The sequence below is a fragment of the Limanda limanda genome, chromosome 14, assembly GCF_963576545.1.
Source record: "Limanda limanda chromosome 14, fLimLim1.1, whole genome shotgun sequence".
In the NCBI taxonomy this organism is placed as follows: Eukaryota; Metazoa; Chordata; class Actinopteri; order Pleuronectiformes; family Pleuronectidae; genus Limanda; species Limanda limanda.
The window spans coordinates 14,123,302-14,149,607 of record NC_083649.1 but is presented as its reverse complement, the minus strand read 5'-3'; the positions used below and the strand labels follow the sequence as shown (position 1 = coordinate 14,149,607).

The 26,306-nt window shown below is 42.2% G+C and overlaps 1 protein-coding gene across 2 annotated transcripts in view; it reads right to left on the bottom strand.

The window, feature by feature from the left end:
- The window catches only part of cadm2a (cell adhesion molecule 2a), a 202,813-nt gene that overhangs the window by 41,640 nt on the left and 134,867 nt on the right, over positions 1-26,306 (bottom strand). Inside the window, exons 2-3 of one of the 2 annotated variants that reach the window (XM_061085272.1) lie at positions 18,607-18,633; positions 6,301-6,450 (exon numbers count right to left, since the gene is read on the bottom strand). In XM_061085272.1, coding sequence (XP_060941255.1) covers positions 6,301-6,450; positions 18,607-18,633 — 177 coding nt within the window. The remainder of the gene's footprint in view (positions 1-6,300; positions 6,451-18,606; positions 18,634-26,306) is intronic. The other variant, XM_061085273.1, reaches the window with a different exon arrangement.

The window sequence follows — 26,306 nt, the reverse complement described above, 5'->3', positions numbered from 1 at the left end:
TCCCATCCGTCCTTCCTCCCACCCTCCTCATCCTTTCATCTATCCAGGGACACTATGCATTAGTATAGAACCTTGGCAGGTGTTTGCTCATTCAAGTGACACGGTTTTATAATGAGAAAAGTGCAAATTTCTGAATATACCTGCCCATATACCTGACTCTGTCTGGATGTGACTATTCTCTTTTTCTTGTCAACAACCCATCTGAGTGTGTCTGTCTCTGAGTGTGTGTGTCGTATACAGAGAGAGAGAGAGAGGAGAGCAAACAGAATGCAACGCTTATTGAAAAGCTTAACGTATATTCTTTATCTCAGCCCCGGCTCAACCTACATTACCTGTTATACCTTTTCCGAGGCGCGCCGGCTTTTTCTTTAAAAAAGTGCCGCATACTTTATACAATAATTGGCTTGTGGAGATTTCTTCCAGTGACAGAAATGATTTCCTTTCATCAGTTACTACCTGCCATGCCGAATTCAGTGGGAAACCTGCATCAGCCCTGCTTCATTAAATCTGTTGTGAGAAGTGGGTCAGCGAGGAGACAGCGCTCGCCTCTGAAACCCTGTTGTATTTTGCATAGGGATATGTTTTCACCCTAAAGCCTGCGAGTATAAGAACAGGCACCCTGGTCTATAAGGAGGTGCATATTATTCTTAGGGGCCCATTACAGCTGTCCTTCAAAGTGACTTTGAAGAGCTGCCAGTGTTTGCAGGAATATATTCTCACTGTGATCAGGCGTGAATTTCTCAAAAAACAATCCTGCTGATTTCCGATGCCATTATAACATATGGTTTCTTTTTACAACTCGGTATTCAAAAGCCATTCTTCTAGAAGAGAAAAAGAATATGCCCGCTGCTAAATGTGAGCTAATTATTCCAATTTGCCTCGGGCATTTTTCTCTGCGCCTCACAAATGATAAGTGGCTCTATTAATAAAGGTGGTAATAACTGCTCCTTTAAACACTGTGAAAACACAACAGCTTTTTCTTTAATAATAAGAAGTTAAATATTGTAAAACAAAGAGAGGTGACAAAGAGAGGAGAGGCAGAATGCTCAAGGTCAAAGGAGAAAGTTTGCTTGTGTCTTTCAGAGGTGATAACTGTTTCTGAAAGTTCTCATAAAATGCCTCCTTAATTCCTCTCCTTTATCCCACCAAGGCCCACACACCATCTTCCTTCTCCTCTTTTTCTTCCTCTCATGTTTTATGGTCGTTGTCTTGGAGAGAGGGGACTTGTTAGGGATCTGTGGAGATTTACAGTCAAGTTTTTTCTATCAGAGAGAACACGGTACCAATCTTCAGGCCGATATGAAAGGATGTTTCACAGAGGCACTCTTCCAGGAAATAAAACAAAAAGACAGCTGTCTCCGAAGTTTAACTTTCCGGCTCGGATTAAGTATTTTTTGAGAGAAAGTTCTGGTATCTGTTTAATAAAAAGTCTGTCAGGCATTTCTTATTTTGTTATTTACTCTGGAAAAACTTTTAAAAGCCCATCCCCTAAATTGCTCAGGCACAGACACTCTGAATGCATCAAAGCTTTCACGGCTGCATACCAGGGAAGTGGAATACTTGACATTCCACAGGCACACACGTATATATCTGCACTTACAAGCAACACACACTCTTGCACAGCCACAAACAGCCGGCAAATTGATTCAGACAGCTGAATATTTGACATCTGAAGACCTGAATGGTTTCATATTCAACAGCTCGGGGTTCTAAAAAAAGGGGTTGGCCCTTAGCTGTTCACCCATAACACTAATCTTAATGTTTAAACAGATTCTATCAATCTGCAGATGGCACTGCACAGGCGGGGATGTCCAGCACAGGTGCACTGGGAACTTTTGCAAACAGCATCAACATATTATCGCTTTTTCACAGAAACTGGGACCACAGACATGGAGAGAGACTGTTTTGTACGAATGCAGCAGCATCGCACTAATGTCTGGTGACTCACTGTTTTTAGGCTAATGGGAAAGTGACCAAGTCACTGTGACCTTTGCATGGTCAAATTGTCTTCTCCATGGGCTATAACCAATTTAGAGAACGAGAACATGCATTTCGTATTATTTATGTTTGAGTAGTTTACTTTGCAAACTCTGTATATGGTCCAATACCTGTATTTCTTGACCAATCAAAATACAAGCCACATTCACCCAATTACACACGCATATATCATCCGCTCTATCTATCAAATACCACACAGACACACAAACATACTCACACACACACTACAGCACATACACACACAGCAGCCAGTATTTTTGCTCAGTATCAGTAATTTGGGTTCTGTATCTTGCTCAAGGACACTAGGGTACGCAGACTGTACAGCCTGGACATTCAACTACAGACTCTTATTGAGCCACATTTTTGCAGTGGATCTGAATAAACGGGCAGATCCAGTAATTTCTTTTCACTTTGTTTATCATGGCTACATACAACATTATGATCAGGTTTACTCAATGTGCGGGGGCAAAAAACCTGCTGATGCTCACAAGGACAAGTAAACCTCCCTCCTGCCATTCTCCAGAGGGCAGAAAATTAAAAAGAGGATTGAATGAAGGGAGTTAAGCAGGTTGGAAATGACAAGACAGATGTGGGCGCTGAAGAAGAAACGGGATGGAGACGGGTTTCCAAATTACAGCAACCGTGTTGAATAAGTGAATTAAATGTCAAACCTTAGTCAGTGTTCACACATGATGAGTCCACTGCAAATTTATCCTGGAAAGTAATTATACATAGGTTCTTTCTAGTATGGGAAGAATGAATAAATTGAAACTATGACTCCCTGGAAAATGTCTTCATCCAGGAAATAAAGACACTATCAAGTCCTGAATTACACGGAACCAAAAGAGCAATTTGTAAAGAGATATTAGGGTCTTTTGAATCTTATAAAAGGCAGAATCCCTCTTGCTCAGTGCTCATCTCTTCCTCTCGCTGTTGAAGCACAGCTGAAGTCCCTCAGTGGGAAGTGATGGAAAGGACAAAATCGGCTATTTTCAGGACAATGGCTTATTTGAAATTCAAACAACTCTTCCCAGGCGCCGCGGCACCTTTGAGAGGAGTGAGACAAGAGGAGTCGCTTTCATCCGACTAAACGTCTTGGAGGTGAGACTGAGCCTTGACATTAAACAACAACAGCCGTGAAACCAGCACCACTCAAAGGACAGTAATGGAGTCAGTGGCTGCATTTGTCTTTGTAAGTAATATGTTTATGCAAATGTTCTGCGGCTGCCTTCAATAGAGCCACACACTCTGTAATAGCACACGTGCACACAGACAACAATCTGTTGAATTACACACCAAATATAATCCCACAATTTCTGGCAGGTTTAAATGTGTAAAGGTTAAAATATTATTGTAATCTGTAATATAGCTGTTGTCTTGAAATTTGTTGACAACATTTTAAAATAAAATATATCAATGTTTTGGTCCAAATTATTGCACCAAATTAAAAGTAAATAGCTAAAAAAATAAAACATTGAGTTTATTGAGTTAGCCAGTAACTCAAAAGTAAACTTTTCAATAATAAAACTTTACTTTGGCATAAAAAAAACAAAAACAGGTATTTTTCATCTCTTAAAGTATGCAGAAAGTTGGCGAGTTGGGGTTGTACATTTGCACAGCGCTGTGCTTGTCCTAATCCTCGTCTTTTCCCTCCCAACAGGCAGCACGGGAAATTAATCTGAAAACCTACGGTGCTCAAAGGCGTTTGCAGCTGAGACATTGTTCCTTCCTCTCACTGCCAGTGGCACTTTGGATACACCACGACATCTCAGTGCTCCCATCAGCATGTGCATCTGAATTTGCCACGTTCAGCAAGACGACTCCCAGAGCGCTGGCACTTACACACAAACACACACAAACACACAGACACGCAAACTCCTATCCAACACTCGTTGAAATAATGCACTGCCTAGCCCCCTTTCCAAAACCATTACCAAAGATTTCCCCATAAACAGATTCTGCGTGTGAATAGAAACTGTAGACGAGGGCCTTCTGGTTTACGTGGAACAGAAGATGGATATTTGCTGTCTACATTGGAAGACTCAAAATATTGGAGGTTTAATTTATCAACCATTCAACCAAATGCCTAACCCCAACATTTATTCTAAGAACAATCTAAATCCAACCTTAAACTGAACACTAAAACAAGTTATTACCCTGAAACACCACTTTGAAGGGTTGGCGACCGGACAAAATGCACACGCAGGCACACTCAACCCAAAAAAGCTTTTCAGAGCAACTCTCGGGGCTTAGCAGCATTCCTTTGCCTTCCCTGATAATAAGAGAGTCCTCGACTGCTTTCTCATTTCCAATCTCAGAGCTCTGCACTAGAAATGCCATGAAACAGGCCCCCAGGCCGGACCCCTGCTGTGATACGGAATAACCTGCAGAGAACATCAGTTGTTGATTTTGATGTTCAGTGCAGCCTTTTACTGCCACTCTGTCCACAGAAAGGTGGGTAAGTGAAAATGTGAAGGCCTAAAATTGGAATGATTTGCATGCATTCACTTACTGTATGCAATATATATATATATATATATATACACAAACAGAGGCACAGTGTGTGAGCACACAAATGGAAGAGGCAGCCCAGTGGGCAGAGGGATAATGGGGAAAGACTGTGTAAATCCCATATGTGCTTAATCCAGACACTTACAAGAGAGTGTGATTCATACTCTATTACTCTCGACTAATACAGCTGAGAGACGCACGGGGCACAATCATTTCAGCAGGCACGGACCAACAAAATAACACCCATGAATCCTATTTATGGAGACTTTACTGAAGAGGGTGTGAAAGGTCAGGAATAAACCCTTTGTACTTATTAGCCGTTAAACATTACAGGCTTTCTGCCACACCCACAATTCCACAGAGTGTGTTTGTGTGGTTACATCACTGTTTCTGCGAATGTGTAAACGATAACAAGGGTTTGCATCCAATTAATGGAATAATTTCTCTTCAGGACCATGAAAGTTTCCGGTGCATAAAGTGTCTGTTATTCAGAGCATGAAATCTAGTATTATCTGTATTATTTTCAGGTTATGTCTCACAGGTAGTGAGGTGAGAGATTGATGCAGATCCTTTATTTTTATTTTTATTTATATATAACATAGTATATTATAGTTTATATTCTTAATGTATCTCAATGTATTTTATTTGTTATTAAATTATGTGCTGTCCATTAGGCACATTTTCAACACTCAACTGGATGATCTCTGTTTATTTGTTGAGTTTTATATTGTCAGCATTGTTGGCATGTCGAGATCAACCAACGTGGATATAGTCTACTGCAATATTATCCTATGCTGTACTGCAAAATGTGAAAGTAGGTTATTGATTATGTAACCACCATCAATTACACACGAGGCCGTACTGGTTCTACCATCCAAGGCTCAGGCTGTTTGGGTTGGATCCTTTAGCTGAGATTGGCTGTATCTGTCCAGCTTGAGGTGGAGACAGCACAAGGTGAGAACTGCAGTAAAGAGCACCTGCACAGCTGGTTGCGAGGAAGACTTGGAGTGTGAGTGGGCTGTTTCTGATGATCTTAGTTGATTTCAACAACAATTTAAACGCTGTATTGAGCATCTTTTGTGCAACAATGGTAACACTGATCATGTTTCTACTTCAGGTGCCAGTAAAAATGAATGAATGCTCCTTGTACCAACACTGATCTTGAAATCGGACTAAATCATCCATCCACTGCTTTCCAACAATCCAACTAAACCATTCTGAATACACACTATCAAACTAGTCAATATGGATATTAAAGTCCCAACTATCTAAATGCAGGTTATAACTTAGTATAAACAAGCCAGAATGCGAGACATATCTATCTCACCACCAAGTGTTCTCCATTGCAGAGGGACTGTCTGTGTGTGTCTGTGATTGTCTGAGTATGTGTGTTAAGGTTGAGAGATAAAATAAATAAAATAAAGCCACATACTTTTTTATCCTCAGAGGGAAGGTTTTAAAGACTCATGATAACAGGCTTTGTTGTGTGAGTGAGTGTGTGTGTGTGTGTGTGTGTGTGTGTGTGTGTGTGTGTGTGTGTGCGTGTATTTTCTACACAGTGAATGCACTTGCTGTAAAAACCGAGCAGGGCAGGAAAACACAGACGCTATGACACAACAAAGACCGCAGCTTATTCAAGTGAAAAACACACAGGATTACAGAATGTTTTTTTCCAGGTTTGACTCCAACCCCACCAAAAATTAAGTGAAATGTCGTTTCTTGTGTGTTTTGTGTATTTCTCAACCACCACAAATCTAACACAGGAGACATGTGCATCTGTCTTCAACTCACCTTTCTTGTCCCCGAAAAAGAGGGTCTGCTGTGCCGGGTTTGACCACTGGAGGGAGGTGTTGTCATTATACTCCACGCGGCAGGTCATGTTCGCCGTGCCACCCTCTGTCACCGTCATATTCTGAACCAGAGGGTACTGACCGCTGACGCCTGCAAAGTGACACATAAGAAGAGAACAGAGTTAGGAGATGAGGACCCGGCAGGAGCGAGGGAGCGAAAGATACTGAGGTACACAGAGTGAGACAGATGGTGTCATTTTATTGCTGGATATATAACGTGGCTTTGTCTGTTTAATACATTGGGAAAACAAAGCTTAACACCCTGATAACATATTAAATGTTCATGCAGGATGGCCGGTCATGGCTGTGTGCTAAATTGGACCCTAACACAGAGGAAACAGGGGGCGTTTAGCCTCCGGTATCAGGCCTGAAACCTCAGCTATGCAGGGAAGGACCAATTAAAAACCACTCTCTGTGGACTATTCTGTGTGTGTGTGTGTGTGTGTGTGTGAGATTCCCACATTGACTGAGAGAAACAAAGAGACAAACAGCGTAAAGTCCAGTAATTGTGTGTGACCTCTCCGACAAGCAGCGCCAGTTTTCAGCACCACGTAAAGGTAACTGCCTGTTTTCAGAACTCTGGACAGCTCACATTTGTGTGCGTGTTTGTGTGTGTGTGTCTGAGGGAGGGAGGGAGCGATGCAGAGGGAGTAGGTAAGCAAGTAAATAATAATAACCATAAATCTCTTTCTGTCTTCATCCCCAGAGGACAGGTTTTAAAGACGTGTGAATAGAGTCTGAGGTAAGAAAGATTATTCATCCCTAGCTAACACCCCCGTCTTAAACCACAATCCCTTCCAGGGAGGGTTAGGGATCATAAAAACTGAAATATATATATATATTAAGTCAAGGAAAAAGAGAAATGAGAAATATTCGGAAATTAAGTTTTTAAATGCCACATTTTCCATTTCAGTTTAATTCCGCTGATGCCTCTCGATTAAAACGCTGCTTCTGTATTAAATCTGATTGAACACTGTAATTATCAGCAGCCAATTTGGTGTTTTCCTTACTTCAGCTAATGACTGCACAGGGAAAGATAAATAACCCTAAAAAAAACAACACTTGTCTGCAGGGTTAGTAGGTGAGGCAAACACCATCAGAGAGACCTGCGGTGAAGGACGCGTCGAGAGGAGAGAAGATGAGGTGAAGGAGGGAAGGAGCGGCAGAGAGAGGTAAGTCAAGGAGCACGGGTCATTTCCAGTGTTGATTAAGGCCTCCCGAGGTTAATCATGCATGTGAGAGATAGAGAGGGAAGAGGAGGGAAATGGAGGAAAAATGGATCCGCACTATGGGAGGCAAGGACTATGTTTTATTCATGAAAGTTTTGCATGAGGCATGATCTGCCAACGATTTACCATTCTCCCGCGCCTGCCCTCGCTCTCTTTATTACCTCCTCTCTTTAAATCACTTACTTTTCCTCCCTTTCCTCACTCACGCAGTTGGGCGACATACAGCCCAGTGTGATACATTTTATTTCCTTTGTGCCGGCCACAAAAGAAAAAGTTAATGGTTTAACACCATACCGAAAGGTGGCAAATGAGGATCCTTTTTGAGCCGGGTTCTGCAAAATATGACATGGTGTATAATTTCAGTTCATTACTGCAGTGGTGAATGTGACCCTGTAAGATATCGTTGGGAGTAACTCTATGCTTGATCGCAGTATGGTCAAGTCTGCAGTATGAGTCATTCAATGGTTACAGCAAAGTGCCATTAGACAACATGGGTGCTTCCAAAATATATCTTTCCAGCTGTGAAATCACAGTAGCATTTGTAAGCCATTTAAGTCTTTTACACCAACATTTGCAGGTATATAAAGGTTTTCTAAACCCGGGACCACCAGCTTAAAAAGGTGGCTTGACTCCTTTCCCATTGCCAGTAGAGTAATTCAGTATTATCCCCTGCTGCGTCTTGTTCAACGTTACAAACGCACAGAAAACCGAGGAGCAAGGTTTCTGCAGTTTAGCATGAGATATGACCAACCAGATGACAATTGAAAAAATCCATGATGCTGCTGTCTATTGACTAAAGGTGTCAAACCTTGACCCCCTCAACCATTTGTAGCTATAAGAAAACATATCATAACAAAGGCAAAAGATTTAAAATATCAGTTTATCTCTCCCCTTTTCTCCTCTTCCTTTCTTCTACCAGTGCCTTCACAAACTAACAACAGTCTGGGGATTCCTAACCTTGCCTAGGCCTAGCGTCAGCGTCTGGTGCTACACGTCCAGAGGGACTGAAAGGGCCACAGGGGCCACGATGATGGTTATATTAGAGCAGCGCAGTGGTCTGTGCGTCTAATTGACCCGCGGAGTAGATTCTTCCATTCCCCCCCCTCTGGCCACCCAGACCTGATTTAAATGTATCTCCTGAGGGAAGCAGGCAGCTGCTCTCTTCTGATTTCCATGTCTAAATTTAGGTCCTTCCCTCACTCCACCTCTCCAGTCTTTCTCCCACTCTCAGTCTTCTCTCGCTCCATCTTTTTTTCCACGATCCACATCCATTCCACTGCAGTTCCCTCCTCTCTGTTCCCCTTGCTGCCTCTGTCACGTCTCCTCCTCTGGCTGATCCCTGAAGGGTGGCGTTTCCACTTTCTTTGTCGCTCATTTTCATATTCTCTTTGTCTCCCCCGATGCTCCTCGGGCTTTCAGATTTATCTCGATTCCTACCTCGGTTCTTCTGCTCAGTTGTGTCTCATGGAGAGAGGGGTGACTCTAATTGCACTCTACGTTGACTGACGTGCCGAGGGTAAGCCAGGTCAGCGGCTGCATGACATTATGAAGCAATGACATAATTCAATTTGCTCTGCTTTATTTGGCTTAATATACATGCCACCTTCAATCGTATAGTAACGCAGTTGTGATTGCATTGGGGGCTACAGCAAATCGTTATTTCCACTAAAGACAAAAAAAAAGTATTTAATTTTGCCCTCCACACAGCTGTCTCCCTCCATGAGCTGAGTCTTAAGTTTTAATGGGTCCGCTCAGTAGCCTCCCTCCCCCCAGTATAAGAAGTGGCTACTAATCAAGGCTGCCAGCAAATCCTCCGCACAATCATCTGGACTCGTGCCTCCCACCCAACAGCATCCAGTGTCCGGTCATTTCTCAAACACAACAACTCGAAGGTACAAATGCCAGTGCAGCCAGGAGAGATATTCACAGGACACAAAGGCACTTTCACAGACTCAGAACATATTCCAAAGCAAACTACTAAACAAATAAAAGGGATAAGAGAATTCTGAATGCTTCCTGTTTGCTCTCTGACATGACCTTTCAAGCAAGAGCAGCTGAGTCTACTAACCTTTCTTATTTAGGTATTCAAGGAGCAGAGAAAAAGAGGGCGATGCAGGCAGACAGACGGACAGCCCGGAGCTACTGACCTTTATAGCAGAACTGCGGCTCAACTGAGCTGCAGAGCTGTGATGTATGGCTGGGAATACAGGATTACAAAATGGATAGAGCCAGGTCGTGGTTTTGATTAGCTGAGTCACCTTTTAAGCCAGCGGAACACAACCGATAAATGCAGACTTGGGATCACATTACAGCAGATCTAAATTTAATGGATAATTCCAGTTTATTACGGCTCAGGCCTGATGCAATGTTAACCATAATTTCAATCTCTCGTGAAAATAAAACGGCAAAGTAAATCCTGAAATCTGGCGACAACAAGCGAGAATGAAAAGCAGGAGGAGCAGACAGGCTGTCGACGAGCCAGCAGCAGATTATCTGCCACATTATCTGGAGACGGAACCGAAAGTTAGCAACAGACGTAATGTCGGAAATAATCTGTATTACACAGATAAGCTGGTACATGAAATGCACATATTTGAAATTACATCTGTCTAATGATTCCGGAAAATGTCTTTCTGTTTGTCTGTGACTCGCATAACTTGACAGCCACTCATATTATCGGCTTCACACTTGACATGTGTATTGTTAAGGGCCCAAGGAAGTGCAGTGATGAATTTGGTGTGATTTGGAGACGCGATATATTCAACAGTAATAGAGTTTGTGTAAACAGACAACCAGTGCTCTGTAGCAGTGGCGGCTGGGACTCATCAAAGTAAGTGATGTTGTTGATAATGACAACGGGCGCGTTCAACAGCAGCTGATTATCCGTGTCAGGGCTCTACTCAGTCAAACTTCACCAGACTTTGAATATACAGGTGAACAGCGACTTCTGCAGCAGTGGTTGTCCTTCAGGGCTCTGCAGCCGATCTTTACTCTTCAATTACTGCAGCATCACCACAGGCAAAGCAAACAACCACATGGAAAAACAGGCAGGTTGAGAAACACTAGTAGGTCTAACAGAAAAAAGGTTTACATTGCCTAAAAAGATCATATTTCATTTTTTACTAAAACTTATTTTAAATTAAGGGTTAAAAAACATGGTGAAAACATGCTGTAGTCTTTGTTTTTTTAATCATGTGTTAAAAAAAACCTGTGTTTGTAACCATACCGGCATCAAAGCCTCCCTCTCTATCTCTTCCCTGACGCTGTACAATATGACTTCAAGTGTCTTGCTGTTCGTAAAGCATCCCTCTCACGTGATCATGACAGAGATGCAAAAGATTACACACTACATGAAACATTTGCCATGGCCAGTTAGTGTTTCTGAGGTGACACAGGTGGCCTCGCAGCTGGGTGCACCAGCCCCTCAGAGTGAGGCAGCTGGGTGGAATGGCGATTTCAGACACTGTCCGACGATCATCTCAAGATGAATTCATCAAGCGGCCGTGTGTCCTTGACCGAGAAAACGTGTCGACAACCTCCTCGCTGGTTTAGAGGATCAGCAAACAGTGTGCTAGAAACTCCATATTTCTTTCAAGAACCGATTTCAGTTGATAATATGGACGACAAAATGTTTTTAGTAACTTCCTGGAACAGAAGGCAACTTATCAGACGAGTGCATCATCACTCCCTGCCCTCGCTGTGGGACTCTTCCTCCCACTGTGGCAATTTTCACACAAACTCCTCCCTGTTTCTCGGGAACATGTCACACACTCTCACACACACACACACTTTGCTATAACCTTTTTAACGCCTTCTACAGATATGCATCCAAAATCCATGTCGCATTTATATCAACATTTTCTGAAGCTATTAGACCTAACATGAAAAACGAGTCTCCAGTATTCTCACGTTTAAATTAAATTGCATGTACCTGTGAAAAACAGTAATCGCCGGTGTGACTTAACTATCTATCAGTCTTTTCAAACGAGAAAGCACAGTGGGACTTACGGCTTTATATGTAATTTATCTCTTAAACCTCTTGAAAGCAGATGAGGAAGTGAAGCCTGGCTTGACACTTGGCAGCGGCAAGTACCCACACATTTGCAGCTTTCATATATCATTAGTATATATGAAATCATTAGTATATATGTAAGTCAGAATATACTGTGCTGATGAAAAAAATATTTAATGCCTTTACAACACTTGTAATGGAAACACAGGTACGTTCAAATTATATCAACTGCAGCCTAAATGTATAAAGTGAAAATGCTCTCTCTTTATCTTATATAAATCCAAGAACAAATGCATTTCATGAAAAATCCTGAATCTTTATTCGTAAAATTGATCTGTAGATTTAATCTAATTCTTCTATTTTGTTATAAAATGTTGGTGCTAAAATTGTACATATCATTTTCTGTGATGTTTGAGTGTAACGTGTCTCTATAGCACATGCTCATGGAGTGGAGGAGCCTCTTAAGTCAATGAGATTAGTGCTGGTTTCCTCTTGACAACGTGAAGGAGGAGGATTTCCAAAAGCCTTGATCTTATCTTCATCTTTAGCTGAACAACACAATGTTCAATGTAAGTCCTACATGTTTTGCCTTATGCTCTTGTCAAGGTCTAAACAGCAACAATGACCTTCTTTACTTTACTCATTAACAAAGCCACGTCAAGACAAATTAGTTATACAGCCTAACCAAAGCATGTTGCAGAGAAATTAAATTGTACATTTATTTGGCTGATTACAATCCAATGAAAAAACAAAACTATGAGAGGAAGATATAAGTTGATTGATAGCATAAGACTATCTTGATACAATCATGACTACAACATCATTTCACATAGAAAGAATAAGCTAATTTAAATTGTATCCAGTCATGTCTACAAAGAGAATAGGTTAAAGTGGAGGATCTTATAGCGTGTGTCAAACATTTCCATGACTTAGGGCCAGAAATTGCTTCACCAAATTGGATTCTAAGTAGGTGCGTGGAAAGGAGAGCAGTGATTGGTCAGCAGATCTGAGGGGTCTTTAAATAGAAAAAGGGAATGAGGAGTTCAAAGACCTCATGCCAGTTCATGGAGTGCTGTAAAAATATAAAATAATATTAAAAGCAATTCAGCTCTTCACTAGTAACCAGTCAACAGAACCCACCAAAGGGGAGATTGGGTCTCTCTGCTTGGTGCCATGTAAGAAACTCGGCTGCTGCATTTTGAACCAGATGCAGAAGAAACATTCCTGACTCATTCCTAACTAAGGAGAATTCTATTCATCACAACAATTAGAAGTAAAAAAACGGCAACATTTGCAACAAAGAGGATTCAATGTTTCATCTGTAGATATTTCTGTCTTTCTCATCTGAGGATCCATATGAAAAGAGAAAGAACAAATGGCCTAAAACGGGGCCCTGTGGTCCACCACAGCTGATGGATGCAGAGGAAGAGGATGACAGAGATGCTTCTGTCTTGAAGACAGGAACCAAACCACTGATGGGGCCTGTCACTGACTGACAACATGTTTATCGCTGTTGAAGAGGAGTGAGGAGTGATGGACTGTGTTGAAGTCACGCTGGAGATTTTAAACTATTCAAATAGTCCAACGCCCTGAATCTAAAAACAGAGTCATTCAGTAGTTGTCCTAAGGCGGCTGGACTGAGGTGAACGATCATTGGTACAGGTGGAATTAAATGCTGTGACAGGTGTTCTGTGCACAGGCCAGCAGGGGGCGCTTTAATCAGAGCAGAATAGAAGGCATGTGAAAATTGCCTGGAGAGGACTGGGGTAATAAACCAGGGATATTCCCAAAAAATGCTATCACGATGTACTGGCTTAGAATCAAGGTAAAACAGGCATGATAGATGAATGTATACGTCTTTTTTCAATTAAAATTAAAATTAAACCCTTACAAAAATAGTCGAATAAAAACACTGAGCTACACATATTTCTATAAATCACAATATTACTATGCCAATAAATAAAAAACTGGGATGGGCTTAGTGTGTGTTCCATCTATTCTAGTTCTTCTTCTAAAGTGGTAAAACGTTTTGTTCCACTCGCGTTTGTGAGTGAACTGTATATTATTTATATTCAGTGTGTGTGTGTGTGTGTCTGTGTGTCTTTGTGTGTGTGTTCACAGGCGCATTCCAAACTAAACTTGCCTCTTCTGACACTGATAAGACTCCTGCTGTGAGCAAATTGAATGCAACCCCTGCAGAGGGTTGAGCTACCTTTGTATTCAGCGCTCACATACAACCACCTCAGGACAGACATTTCTGATGTGGAGATATGAAATTAATTACCCGGCACCAGAGAAGCTGGCTGCGGCGGTGCTGTTGTCATCTACATACAGTACAGTAATTAGACTGGGCAGCTGTTGGTGCTGCCATTGCAAATTTTGACATCCAACACACAACCCCAGGAGTCCGATCAACAAAACATCACCTATTCCTCCGAGGTGCTATCAGGTGTTGTTTAAGCACGGTGAGGAGAGACAGACAGAGGACGTTCTTTTTATGAACCACAAGCTGTCACAGTGTACACAGGTCTTTTTGGCGTGTTATTGAAGTGGGTGAGGATGTTCCCAGTAGAGGGTTGTGAAAGGAATTAACAGACAATGTTACGGGAGCGACAAAACATCCGGGAAAGGATTTCTCCTATGATAGCACTAAAAATATATTTTTTAAAAGCCTAAGCACACTGCTGTGTTTTTCCCTTTTTGTTGCTGAGGAAAAACTGCCTCGCTTTGAACTTTCGTTGATTCTCAGAAACCGAACCCACTTTATATGCCACTGCTTATGAAAACCCACGCACTAATTTCAAGTTGGTGGTCAGACATGCTCCCAGACACTATCATCACTCGCCCAGTATTCCTGCCCTTGATTCAGCAACATCAATTTAAAAGGGCAGATACATAAACCCCTGCCCATTCTCTGCGTGGAAGCTTTCTGAGTTCAAGCTCGCTCCGTCCAAAATGGCCTGAGATCTCACTATCCTCCCCCAGTCAAGGGCAGACATCTCATGGTTTTATGACAGAGGTAAAGCGAGCATTCATAAATACTTCATACGCTGCTTTCTTCCAGCTGGCAGAAGCGAGCAGAAGAAGCTGAGAGCAAAGGCGAGTGCGGTAAGGACAGGGGTACATATTTTGACAGATAAGCGGAAGTAAGGGAGGAGGGAATGGAGTCAATAAGTGAGGCAAGTGTAAAAACAAGAGAACAAAGTCTTGGTTGTTTCCTTTTCTGCAAATATGACCCGTTTTTTATACATGGCTCAAGATGTTAGGAAGAGAAATATGCTCTCCTGATTATTGCATAAAATGTAAGAAGAAGGTAAGTATGTCTCTATGTTCTGCTTCTCTATGCAAGCGCAGATAGTGTGTGTGGGTTGTGTGTGTAAAAGTGAGGAGTGAAATATAAAGTAAATGTTATTTTCACTTCATCCTTTTTCGATATGGCAAAATCCCAGTCTCATCTGTTCTATTTTAGGTGTTACAAGGACACAGAAGGCAAAGCTTTGACTACATACAATGTGTGCACGATCAAATATTCTGCTCTATTCCCTCTTTAAATTTAAAGCCAAGCGATGGCAATGCAATATTAGCAGCCATCCACACGCTTGCAGGCTTAGGGAGTTTTGTAAATTAAATATCGTAAAAGCACAAGGCCGGGGACAAATCTGATTTATTGTGGCTGTTGAAATTCTCAGAAAAAAATATTCAGACTGATGTGGTGATGAAACCGGCTCAACGTCTCAACCTTTTTTCATCACAGGAAGCTATTTATTTCTTGTGCTTTCATACGGGGTGAGAACAGGATGATCTCAGGGACTTGCTGCATTCTCCAGGGAAATCAAACTAATCATTGCTGCCACCAAAAACTCCCAAATTCCCCAAATCAACATGACACAGTGTGATTTTCTAATGTGCGGTGATGTGTTGACAGATACTCTTCATTTAAGAGGGATCTGGGGAAATGCTTTCATGCCCCCGGGGGGATTTTGCAAGACTCAGTGAGCAGAAAGTGCAAGATTAAAAAAAAATCAGTTCTTAGCATTTGGCTTGTGTGTCAGACTTACTTTGGAGTGTTGCTCTTTTAGCAGAACCTCAAGTCAGGGCCCACAGTGGCAGGGTTGACACTGAAGATCTCGTCTCAAAGCTAAACTCAGACGGGTCTAAATCACACCATCAGGTCCCATAAAACAAACGACTGCTGAGGAAGTGCCGAAGACAAAACAAATACAGGCCTGAGCCGATATTGAATACAAATGGTGTTACATCGTGAAGGCAGAGGGTTTTTAGCTCAGCCACGTCTGTAATCACACCTTCCCCTCGAGTTGCTAGGTGATGAGAACACTTGCGGGTCGTTCACAAAGAAATCTCTCGCATTTCTTCCAACCTTCCCTGAAGATGTGAACTTATGGTGGGTCTTTTTTTCTTCTCTCTGAGGTAGGACCATAAATGTCTTTTAGACTTTGAAAACCCCTTATTTCAAGGTATTATCACCTCCAGAAAGAAGGTTATGGTTTCATTGATGTTTTGTATTAAGCAGCACTACACGCAAACTATACTGATCAGATTCCCTTGAAATTGAGACATCGGCCAAGAATGAACCCATAATAATATTTTGGTGCAGACCATGACAAAGGGCCATATCCAGGATTTTTATTCAGGCATGTTTTTAACCCGAATCGCTTTCGATTCAAAGCAAAAAGACGATAAGAAGACAAAGACAGACACATATCCATAAACGCAGTATGTAGAGATGCCATGTATCCGTCTGTTCAACAAGGTCCTTTTTCCCACTCATTTGCAACCCTGACTGACGTCATAACATTGTCACATGTTCTAAAAATAACCCAGTTTCAATAATAAACTGATTGAAAAGGAGGAGAAGGAGGGAATAGACACTATTGAAGGAGAAGACAGGGTTTTGACAAGGGTTGCGTACCGACTATGTACTTTTAAGGGGTACGGATTCGCGTTAAATCAATCTGTAAGAACATCTGGGTGAGAGTATGTATATGTGAGTGAGAGTGAAAGAGAGAGTATACGTTTAATAAAGAGAAAGAGAGCAAGACCATGTGACTCATTCCTAGAACGTGATCAAGCAAAGCTAATTTCTGATCAGTGCACAATGGACATTTTTAAGTATAGTTCCCTGGTGAAGATGATCCATATGTAAAGATGGTGAAGAGCACTCATGAACAACAATGAAAGGATGTGAGGCGTCTTCCTGATGGTACTTATGACTACAATTAAAGCAAATGAGCAAAAAGAGGATAAATCTGATATCTGATATCTTCTAGACTGCAAACGTGATGGACACTTTTAATTTCCTGTTGGTGCATTTCATATTTTTGCAAGTTTGGGTCAGATTGTGATTGTTTGATTTACCGAAGAAAAACTATACATCTCAACATAACTACTGCATCAAGGCCATCACTGATTCAAATGGCACATATGACTCGATGTACACATTCGGTCGGTTTTCTTCTCTTTTCCTCTGAGTTGACGCCAATCCTCTGATTTGACTCATCGATACGACTCTGTGCAGGAAGTGACTGCATTCGGGAGCCGCTCCTCTGTTATCATCAGCCAAAGACGGCGGCTAAACAGATGGAGAATAAAGTCGCGGTTGACTAAATTCTTAGTTTTGGAGTGGGATATTTACTGAAGCACGCAGCTGAATATAATCAGGTTATCTCCTCTCAAATAAACACCCTGCCTCTCCTCCCTGACACCCTCTCTCTGATCTCTAATCCTTCCCTCAGTTACACACTGTCATCCTGCAGACACAGAGAGCGACGGGGGAGATTGTGATCGTTGTAATTTACTGCCGTCTTCCCAGTGTCTGACAAAGGTATAAAGGACAAAATAACACAATTAAATAGTCGATATGAATATTATATATCTAGATTTAACAATCTCATGACCTCGGAATAACCTCTTTAATGTTAATGCTTTAATGGACCCATCGTATGCCCATTTTACCACAGTTGATATGGTTCCTTGGGGTCTTGATGAAATGTCTGTAACATACTTTGGTCAAAATACCACAAGGATCATTTAAAACAGCACCCCTTATACCCTGTCTAAAACAGCAATCCTCAGATTGACCTGTTTTGAGTGTTTGAGTTTTTTTCCAGAGTTTATGGGACGGTAGACATGCCAGATACCCACATTAACGTGTAGAAGCACTACAAACGTGGAATTTTCATAATATGGGCCCTTTAAAGCAAATGCTTACAAAAGAAAAACAGTGCGCAATTCGTGATACATGTGAGCTTTATGTGCTACTGCTTCAAAACCAGAACACACATCCTGATTCCGAGCGAATTAACCACAAACATTACACAGGCTTGTTTAGTGTCTTAACTAAACCACACCAAAACAGTGGCGGATCTCAGATTTATCTAAGTCAGGGGCCACAATTGACACAGAGGGGCCAATCATAAGTCCAACATCCATCCAAAATACCTGATTCAGTAAGGTGCACATTTAAGGCATTCCTTGTTTACTGTTTGCTCTTAAGCTTTGAGCAGAGCCACACGTCCCATTCCTTGATCAAGCGCTTCAAAAAAACTCAAATTTCTTAACAATATTATCATATTTATTGTTAGGATTGTTGGTAAGTTTATTTAAAAAAACAAGACTACTGAAAGGATAGGGTCACTTCAAACGCCAATCAGATTTCAGCTGTGGTCAGTGCCCCACCCCCCCTTCCCTGGATCCACCCCTGGATCTGCCCCTGACACCAAGATCCCATTACAACAAAACTGGGCATTTAAAATCTGTAATGAACGCTGTGGCAAAACGTATATGACAGTTTTGGAACCAAGCAAACAAAAAAAACGAAAGAGGGAAATAAAATAAAAGCAACCAAATCAGATATGTCAACCAAATCTTTTAAAGCAAATCCAGCTCGGGTGAATTAATTCAGTTTGACTCCTCTGATGTGAGATTTGTAAGGCTGAGGGAGCAGCGGGGGGGGGGGGGGGGGGGGGGGAGCGCAGCCGCGACTCACCTCGAACTTTGCCTTTTGAAGCCATCACTGGAATCCCCAAGTAGACAAGAGAGGGGTCGGATGGACAGCGAGAGAGGCAGACGCCAGAAAGCAGAGAGAGAGGGGAGAGGACAAAGACAGAAGACAGAGCAGCTGATTAGATAACTGCGTGGAGGAACAGTGTATCTGTACCGGAGAAGAGCCGAGTCTCTCTATCTTGAATGTCAATCAAGAGTGCCGACACCCCACGCCACCCCCGCCACCCCGACCCCTGCCTTTCCGATCGTTCAACCCTGAAAGAGAACGTCCTGATTTAGCTCATCGGCAAATTGAGAGCTTACAGCGTGGCACCCTTTAATTGGTAGCGTCACATCATCTGGATCGTGTGAGGAAGCTTGTTGCCGTCTAATGAGCTTGCAAGAGCCATAAGGAGAAGGACATACTGTAGATATCATGTGGTTGATTAGTGAATGCCGTGCTTCATTGGATTTCTTGTGGAAATCATAAGACCTCTTAGAGTGGCTGACGTCTGTTTTATGTGGACGCACAGGAAGTCATGAGTCTTGGGTGTGTGTGTGTGTGTGTGTGTGTGTGTGTGTGTGTGTGTGTGTGTGTGCATGTTCTCAGGACAGACTGCTGGCTATGATATACGGCTGTGAATGACAGCCCTGTAATCAGCGAGGAGATGCACAGGCAGGAGCGCGGCCTAGCAGAGAATATGCCATCATATGGGAGGGTTCAAAGAAAACCACGCGGAGCAAATTAAACCATGTACAAAGGCGAAGATAACCACAACACAGAGGGCCTAACCGACAACAGGAGCATCGCCTCCGAGACATATCCTGCTGGTGGAAACACAAGAGGAGAGACGAATAAACAACCCAGATTGTCTATTAGTGTGCGCATGTGCCTGTGTTTTTTCCGTGTGCGCGCGTCCCAAGGGAATGATTCTTATGCTTCACACGCACTGCTTTGCCAAATTGATGGATCTATTGGAATGCCTCCAGTGAGCCTGAAATGAGAGGAGAAGAACAAAGATAATCTAACTGCAGGTGCACAGTCTGCAGGTTATAAAAGAGTCTCACGGTTTCCTCTAGATTCTACAGATCTCGAAATCAGTCCAATTGTACAGAACAAATGTCGAATTGTATATGTTGGTAGATAAACCTACTTTAAATGGATTTCGAGACTGAGATGGAACATAAAAGACGTTATTCAAACTGCCCCTGAGATGCCAACCAGATGCCAAATAGTCTGACCACTTTCACATACATTTTGTTTTGATCATATCTGAGCGCTATTAAATCCTAATAGCCAATTCTCGCTTGCTGATGGAAATGATTATGTTTTATTAGCACTTCACGGCTTGCCAAGGTAAGAGGAATGGAGTGAGCAAGGGAAAGTGCAACAGAGAGAAAGCGATCATTTCTTGTAATTTTTTAGAATTCAAGAACACCGTGCGGAGCAATTGAGATTGGAACAAAAGGCTAAAACTATCACATAAGAGAACATTTCTAAGAGTTTCTCTTGTGCAATATTCTACACAAATGCAAACGCACAGGCGGCTGGGGAGGATTTCACACGTTGCTGCTGTGTCAGTGGTAAAGGGAGAGAGGAACAGGCAGAGAAACAGGTCAGCGGGTGTCACGTCTCTGCCAACACCGCCTTCTACGTGGGACTGATGGCTCTGTGAAATATTCCCTGAGCAAAGTCTGACCTCGCTCCCTCACTGCCTTTCATCGCTGCTGTCAAGGTACCAGTTTGCTGTCACAACAGCGCTTCTGTGATCTCTCCCAGTCAAGACTCAAAAGAAGAAGAAAAAAAAGGCGAGATCCTGGAGACAAACAGAGGGGGAAAAACATGATTTTCAGCTTTTCGCTGGTAATAACAGCTGTGTTTATATAACAGATACAGAGAGAGACGCAATCATCCAATTAATTACAAAATGGACGACTCGCACGATACTAATGATCGGACAGAATGTATAAAACACGAAACTGGTCCCTGAATAGAGTTGGATCTGGTAGTTTCTCTCAACATCGACGCCGACACGCTCCTGGAATTCCTGTTTCTTCTGTTGTCTCTCCGGTGTATATCAGACTTGCTGCACACTCAACAGGTGAAGGCTGTTTGCATGTTCACATGTGGCCATCTTCTTTTAGTCGAGGCGCATGCAACTGTGTCCTGGGCGATAAGGGCCGCCTTTACAGCTGGGGGCTCGCTACAGTTTAAACATATTTCGAAGCTTCTCAGTCCAAACTTTGATTTGTTTGCAGCCACCTCCGACTTATCAACACTGACCATCACATACTGATTGATACTTGTCTTAAATTGGTGAAATCTTTCTTCATAGCTGCGCGCATTCATTCATTCAGTCCCGCCTGACTCTGCTTGCACAAACAATCATTGTCATTGGGTACAATAAAAAAACACAATTGTGATTTGTGATCCTGAATCTCTCAGGATGGATGTTAATACCAGGTCTGAACAGGCCCTTAGTTGATGTAAGGGGGAATCTGTTTGCCCCCTAGTGGTCGAAAAACCACGTCATGCAGCTTTAACCTCATTTCATGGTCTCTGGAGAGTGATAATAATAGTGTGATAAAAGTAACTAGAGAATGTTGGCTTTCAAAACCTGTTATCTAGAGGTAAAACAAGGCCCACTGACATGTACAGGAGAGAACTCAGTGTGAGCTGAATGAAGTTTTCTGTCCTTCAGGTGCAGCTTCAATCTGCATTACAGAAAGAAGAGGAAAGGTTCCTTCTTACATATATTTTATATGACTGATCATGGCAAATACCTGGTGATTGACACAGTTACTTGATATAAAGGACTACTAAGATGCATGTAAACCTCATTCTTTCTATTTACCAGAACAACGCTTGGAGCTATTGGTCTAGGTATCACATTAACAAACACACTTTTCTTGTCTTTTTTTGTTATGAGAGAATGAGAAGTGAGTGACGGTGTGATGGTTGAAGAGAAAAGCTCAGAGTTGTAAGCAGGTTGTTCTCTGTCTCTGGAACTGTCAGCGGGGAGCTGTCATAAATAAACTGAGACAGTTCACACAGACACCACCTACTGTGACACACACTCACACACACTCACATGCACACACACACACAAAACAGTGATCATAGTATTCCCTTGGGGTATAAGTCTCATGGGAGGACATGTGTTCCATTGCAACAATCCCTCCTGGTTTTCTCCTTGTTTCCTCTCCCTTCAACTCGGGCTCATTCAGGAGTTTGTCTCACCTGCATTTTCTTCTTCGCCCTCCTTTTCTTATTAACCCTTTCCTTACCTGCATCTCTCTCTGTCTCCCGTTCTGTATTTGGTCCCCCCCCCCCCTCGGGGTACCTCTATCAAAGTGGCAGATATATTCAGCGTCTGACACGGAGTGAAAAGCCTATGGAGATCGATGTGTGCAGCGCGCCTCTCTGAGCTGTCACACGGCATGATGGAGAGTTAAGCTTATCTTTCGTACGGCGGCAGCTGTTTTGCCGTATGTTTGATGTACTCCGGGCCCTTGGAATCCCACCAATATTCTACCGGTGAGCAGATTGCTGTAAAACCTTAACACACTCTTCGTCACCCTATGACTCGGCTGCACATGGAGCCATCAACACACACGCACACACACTCGTAATTCCATTATGACGCATAATCATTGTGAGCCTCGACTGCATTTGATTTCAGGAGAATCATCAGCATAAACATGGCTGCGAAGGAACACAAGCAAATGTATTTAAATCTTATTTGATTTAGCACAGCTTTTGCTAAATGCCACAATTCATCTCGGGGTAATAAAGGAGATGGTAAACAGTGTTAATAGATGGAATCAAGCTTACTTAACTCAGCTTATTGCCACCATACTGCTTGCTTTATTAGATCTGTCTACCACGTCCTTGTTTTCTCACATTACAGGGAGGCACACATCTGTTTGTTTTGTCATTTAATCCGGCATATTTGATTTCCACTCCTTAACACAATTATACATACCCTGGCCACGGCACAATCATCTGCTCGCAAGCCACAAGCCAATAAAACGCACACAAAGACACACACATACACGAGTTCACATGTGTTGATCACACATGCACACACTTCATAACATTTGTCCCATCCCCTCTAATGATGGTCCACAGCAGTGTTTATGGTTCCACTCAATACGCCTCGCAAACATTTTTCTATCGTTCTGGAAATAACCAACCAATCACCATCTGGTGAATCACCATCTTCACACCATGTGTCAATGGCCCCAGCCAATCGGCCGCAGAGCCACAGTTCATTTTTAGATTTGCTGTTCAACAGCACAGTAAACAACCTTTCACTGTACAGTTCATAATCAATGATAGATGAATAAAGCAGAATACTGTTAACAACATGCAGGTTGACGAACCACGATCACTACTCTGGTTTCAAATGACATCAAAAGCACAAGATGGCCGTCCCCATATCCAGATTATTGTGACTTTATTTTGTAGACTGGAAGGAAGTCAAGGGTCAGCTAGAATGATCAGGGTCATGTCTAAATTTGATAAATCCATGACATAACATATCGGCAGGTGTGGAAGAGCGTTAGGAAGAGGTTTCAGTGACAGTGACCTGGTGGGTTTAATGTCGGGATATTTCAGTGCACAGATTCTCTGTCACTTGACTTCACACCTGCTCTATGAGAAAGGTCACAGCACACACAGCCACGAAAGCACACAGTATGTGCACGGTACACAGCCACTTCCACTGCACTGACACTTACACTTGGACACATCACACACACACCGTGTACCACAAAAAATGTTATTTGACAGAATTCGCTGGCATACATCACTGGTTCCATGCACAGACAGCACACCCATGCTGCCACATATCACACTGTCCTTCACAGGCAGCAGACTTCACGGGAGGGACCGTGTGGGATATGTACTGCACAGAACGCTCCACTGATCTTTCCCCCATGGTTTCAGAAGTTTTAAATATCTTGGTGATTCATTTGGACACCGCTAGACAAATAAGCTCAGAACTATAAGCTTCTATCTGGAGCCTTTTGAGAAATTAAACATTTTGACAGAGGAAAAAAAAGGGGCGTTTAAATATTGTCTAAAATAATCACCCAAAAGTTTTATTTTTGAGTTTTATTTTGTGCCTCATGAAAGTTACATCTGTGATGCCAATCAATAATAAAAAGACTTTAAAATTACTTTGAGTTATCTCTGATTTTCCTCTCATCTATCACAGAGACGTGGTTTGTCTTGAGTGAAAAACTTTTATACAGAGGATGTAATGTGCCTTTCATAAGATATACAGTGAATATACTTACATCAAGGCTTCAGTCTTGTATTCTGACTTATTTATAACCACGATTGGCGGCCAGACACCTGATTTGTATGGTAACCGCTTATAATGCAATCATCCTCCTGAAGAATATTAAAAAGTGATGTTCATGAATTCATTCTACGTAGATTCCGTTTGCCAGAAATGTTTGTGTCCCTTCATTTTAGCACGGCTAAGCTGGTGTTGTAAGCCGGGCTGTTTGATGGGCTGTTTAGCACTTTGTACGTCTGTCTGCTGCCAGGTATTTCTGCAGCAGGAGCCATCTTTCTTAAGAAGCAGAGGCCCTCTAGAAAAACACAGAGCCAAGAGTTTGTCTCATATTACAGGCACAAGCTTGACAAACATCCAAACCCTTCCCACACAGAATAAATAAGAAGAGTCAACATGAATTATGACCCTGGGGACTGTTTAGAAGCCAGAATTTGTTTTGCATGTGTTCAAAACTTAGCAGCTAATATTTATTATTTTACTTTTTCATTTGGCACTTGATGAATTCTGGATGAGTATGTACTTGTCTATAAAACTGCTAAAACGGGAGCTGCGTTAATCCATTAATCCCTCTGAGACTGGACTGTAGCTGTGGCAGAGTCGTATCACTGACATCTTCAATCCACTTTTATCAGGGTTCTGTGAATAATAAACACTACCAGTCAAAACTTAGACTAAGAATATCTCAATATTTCCAGATGTTATTGAAATTTGCATTTTTCAATGTCAAATTGCATCAACATTTTCACATATTTGACTGATTCAGCAGCCGAACATCAGAAAACAAGCATTTTCCAGAGAAGTTTTGTCAACACTGCTGCAGAAGTTCACACAAATATGTCGGACTTGTAGGTTGCTTTACATATATATTTAATTCAAACACTTAAAGAGCACATACCTCAGCCAAGACTCAACAGTCTTTATGTAACCACATTTAAATTCACAAGATCAGGATTTTGATTTGGATCTGCTCCAAAGTGCACACAACAATGAATATCAGTCCCTTAGACATGCATGTTATTTTTCACCTGCCCACCAATCCAGACCAAAATGTAACGGGTTCTTCCTTGGTTCATGACCCATCCCTCCACCAAATCTGTCATTGCTGACAAACAAACAATGAACACTAACCAACAAACAAACATAACGATCCTGACAGAGTGACCTCAGTAGGGTTCAAGTCTGCAGATTGTACAGGTCATCCAATACAAGATGCAAGAAGCCACTGTTTAGCTCCTCCTTTCTAAGGCTTTGGGTTATGAGTCATCCAAAAATACGTTTGCATTTACTTTCCAGGCTTCATTTACTTGCATTGGTGTAGAACAACTGTACATTTACCAATTTCTTAATCCCTGAAAAAGAATGAAACTTTATGTGTCTGCTCAGTGATTGGTGAGCTTTTTTTCCCTCTTCACCTTGGGCAGTTTACCGCTGACCTTTATACTATTTACGATTGTTCACTGGACGTGAACTGCGGAAATTTCAATAAAACCTGTAAAAATGGTGATGTTGTAAAACTGTGACCTGTAGGTGAAGTGTGCAATGTTTTTCATCCCAATAGTGCAGTGGATGGTGTAAAAGAAAGAAAGATGAGAGGAGAAAAGATAAAACAAGTGTAGGTTTGACCACGGTCATCCTATAAAAACTGCTCTTTGACCTTAAAAACAAATCCACTCACACACACACACGCACACGCACACACACACAGACACACACACACAAATTTTGCCATTCACAGCCTTAAAGAAATTCCCCCAGGCATCGAGTAGCACATTTCAATTTCCACAAAACACCCAAGGGATATCAAAACCATGAATCTCTCCAACAACAAAAGTCACAGAGGAATTGCTATTGGATGATGGACACACCTGGACGCGTGCACGCTCACGTTAAAGCACACACCGCTCACTGTCACACTGGTACTGCTGTTCGATGACGGACAGTCCAGGCAAAGCCCATAATTCAGCAGATGCTTTTTGTTTCCACTGCTTCTCCAAATGAATAGTTTAGAAGGTGAAGTTATATTGTGATAGATGCCTTGAGGGTAACAAATGGCTTCCTGCACACAAAGCCTGGAAGTGGCTGCGGATGCCTGGTCACCAACCTGTAATCTCCAGCCATTCGTCACAGGGTGAAGGCACAGGAGGTTTCCGAGGAAAACTTCCAGATAACACGGGCTTCATTTTTTACTGCGTGCAGAGGTCAAATCCCTACAGGATAAGGAGCTATATGGCAGCAATGCTCGATTCAGCATCAGGCACTCTCTTTAATTTAAACATAAGGATGCCATATATTTCTCAGGGCTTTTCCGTTTCGCAGCTTTATCCTTACTGTTAGTCCGAGATCGTGTAGAGGAGGAGAAGCTTTTATCCTCGACGGAGCATCTGGAAAATGCCTC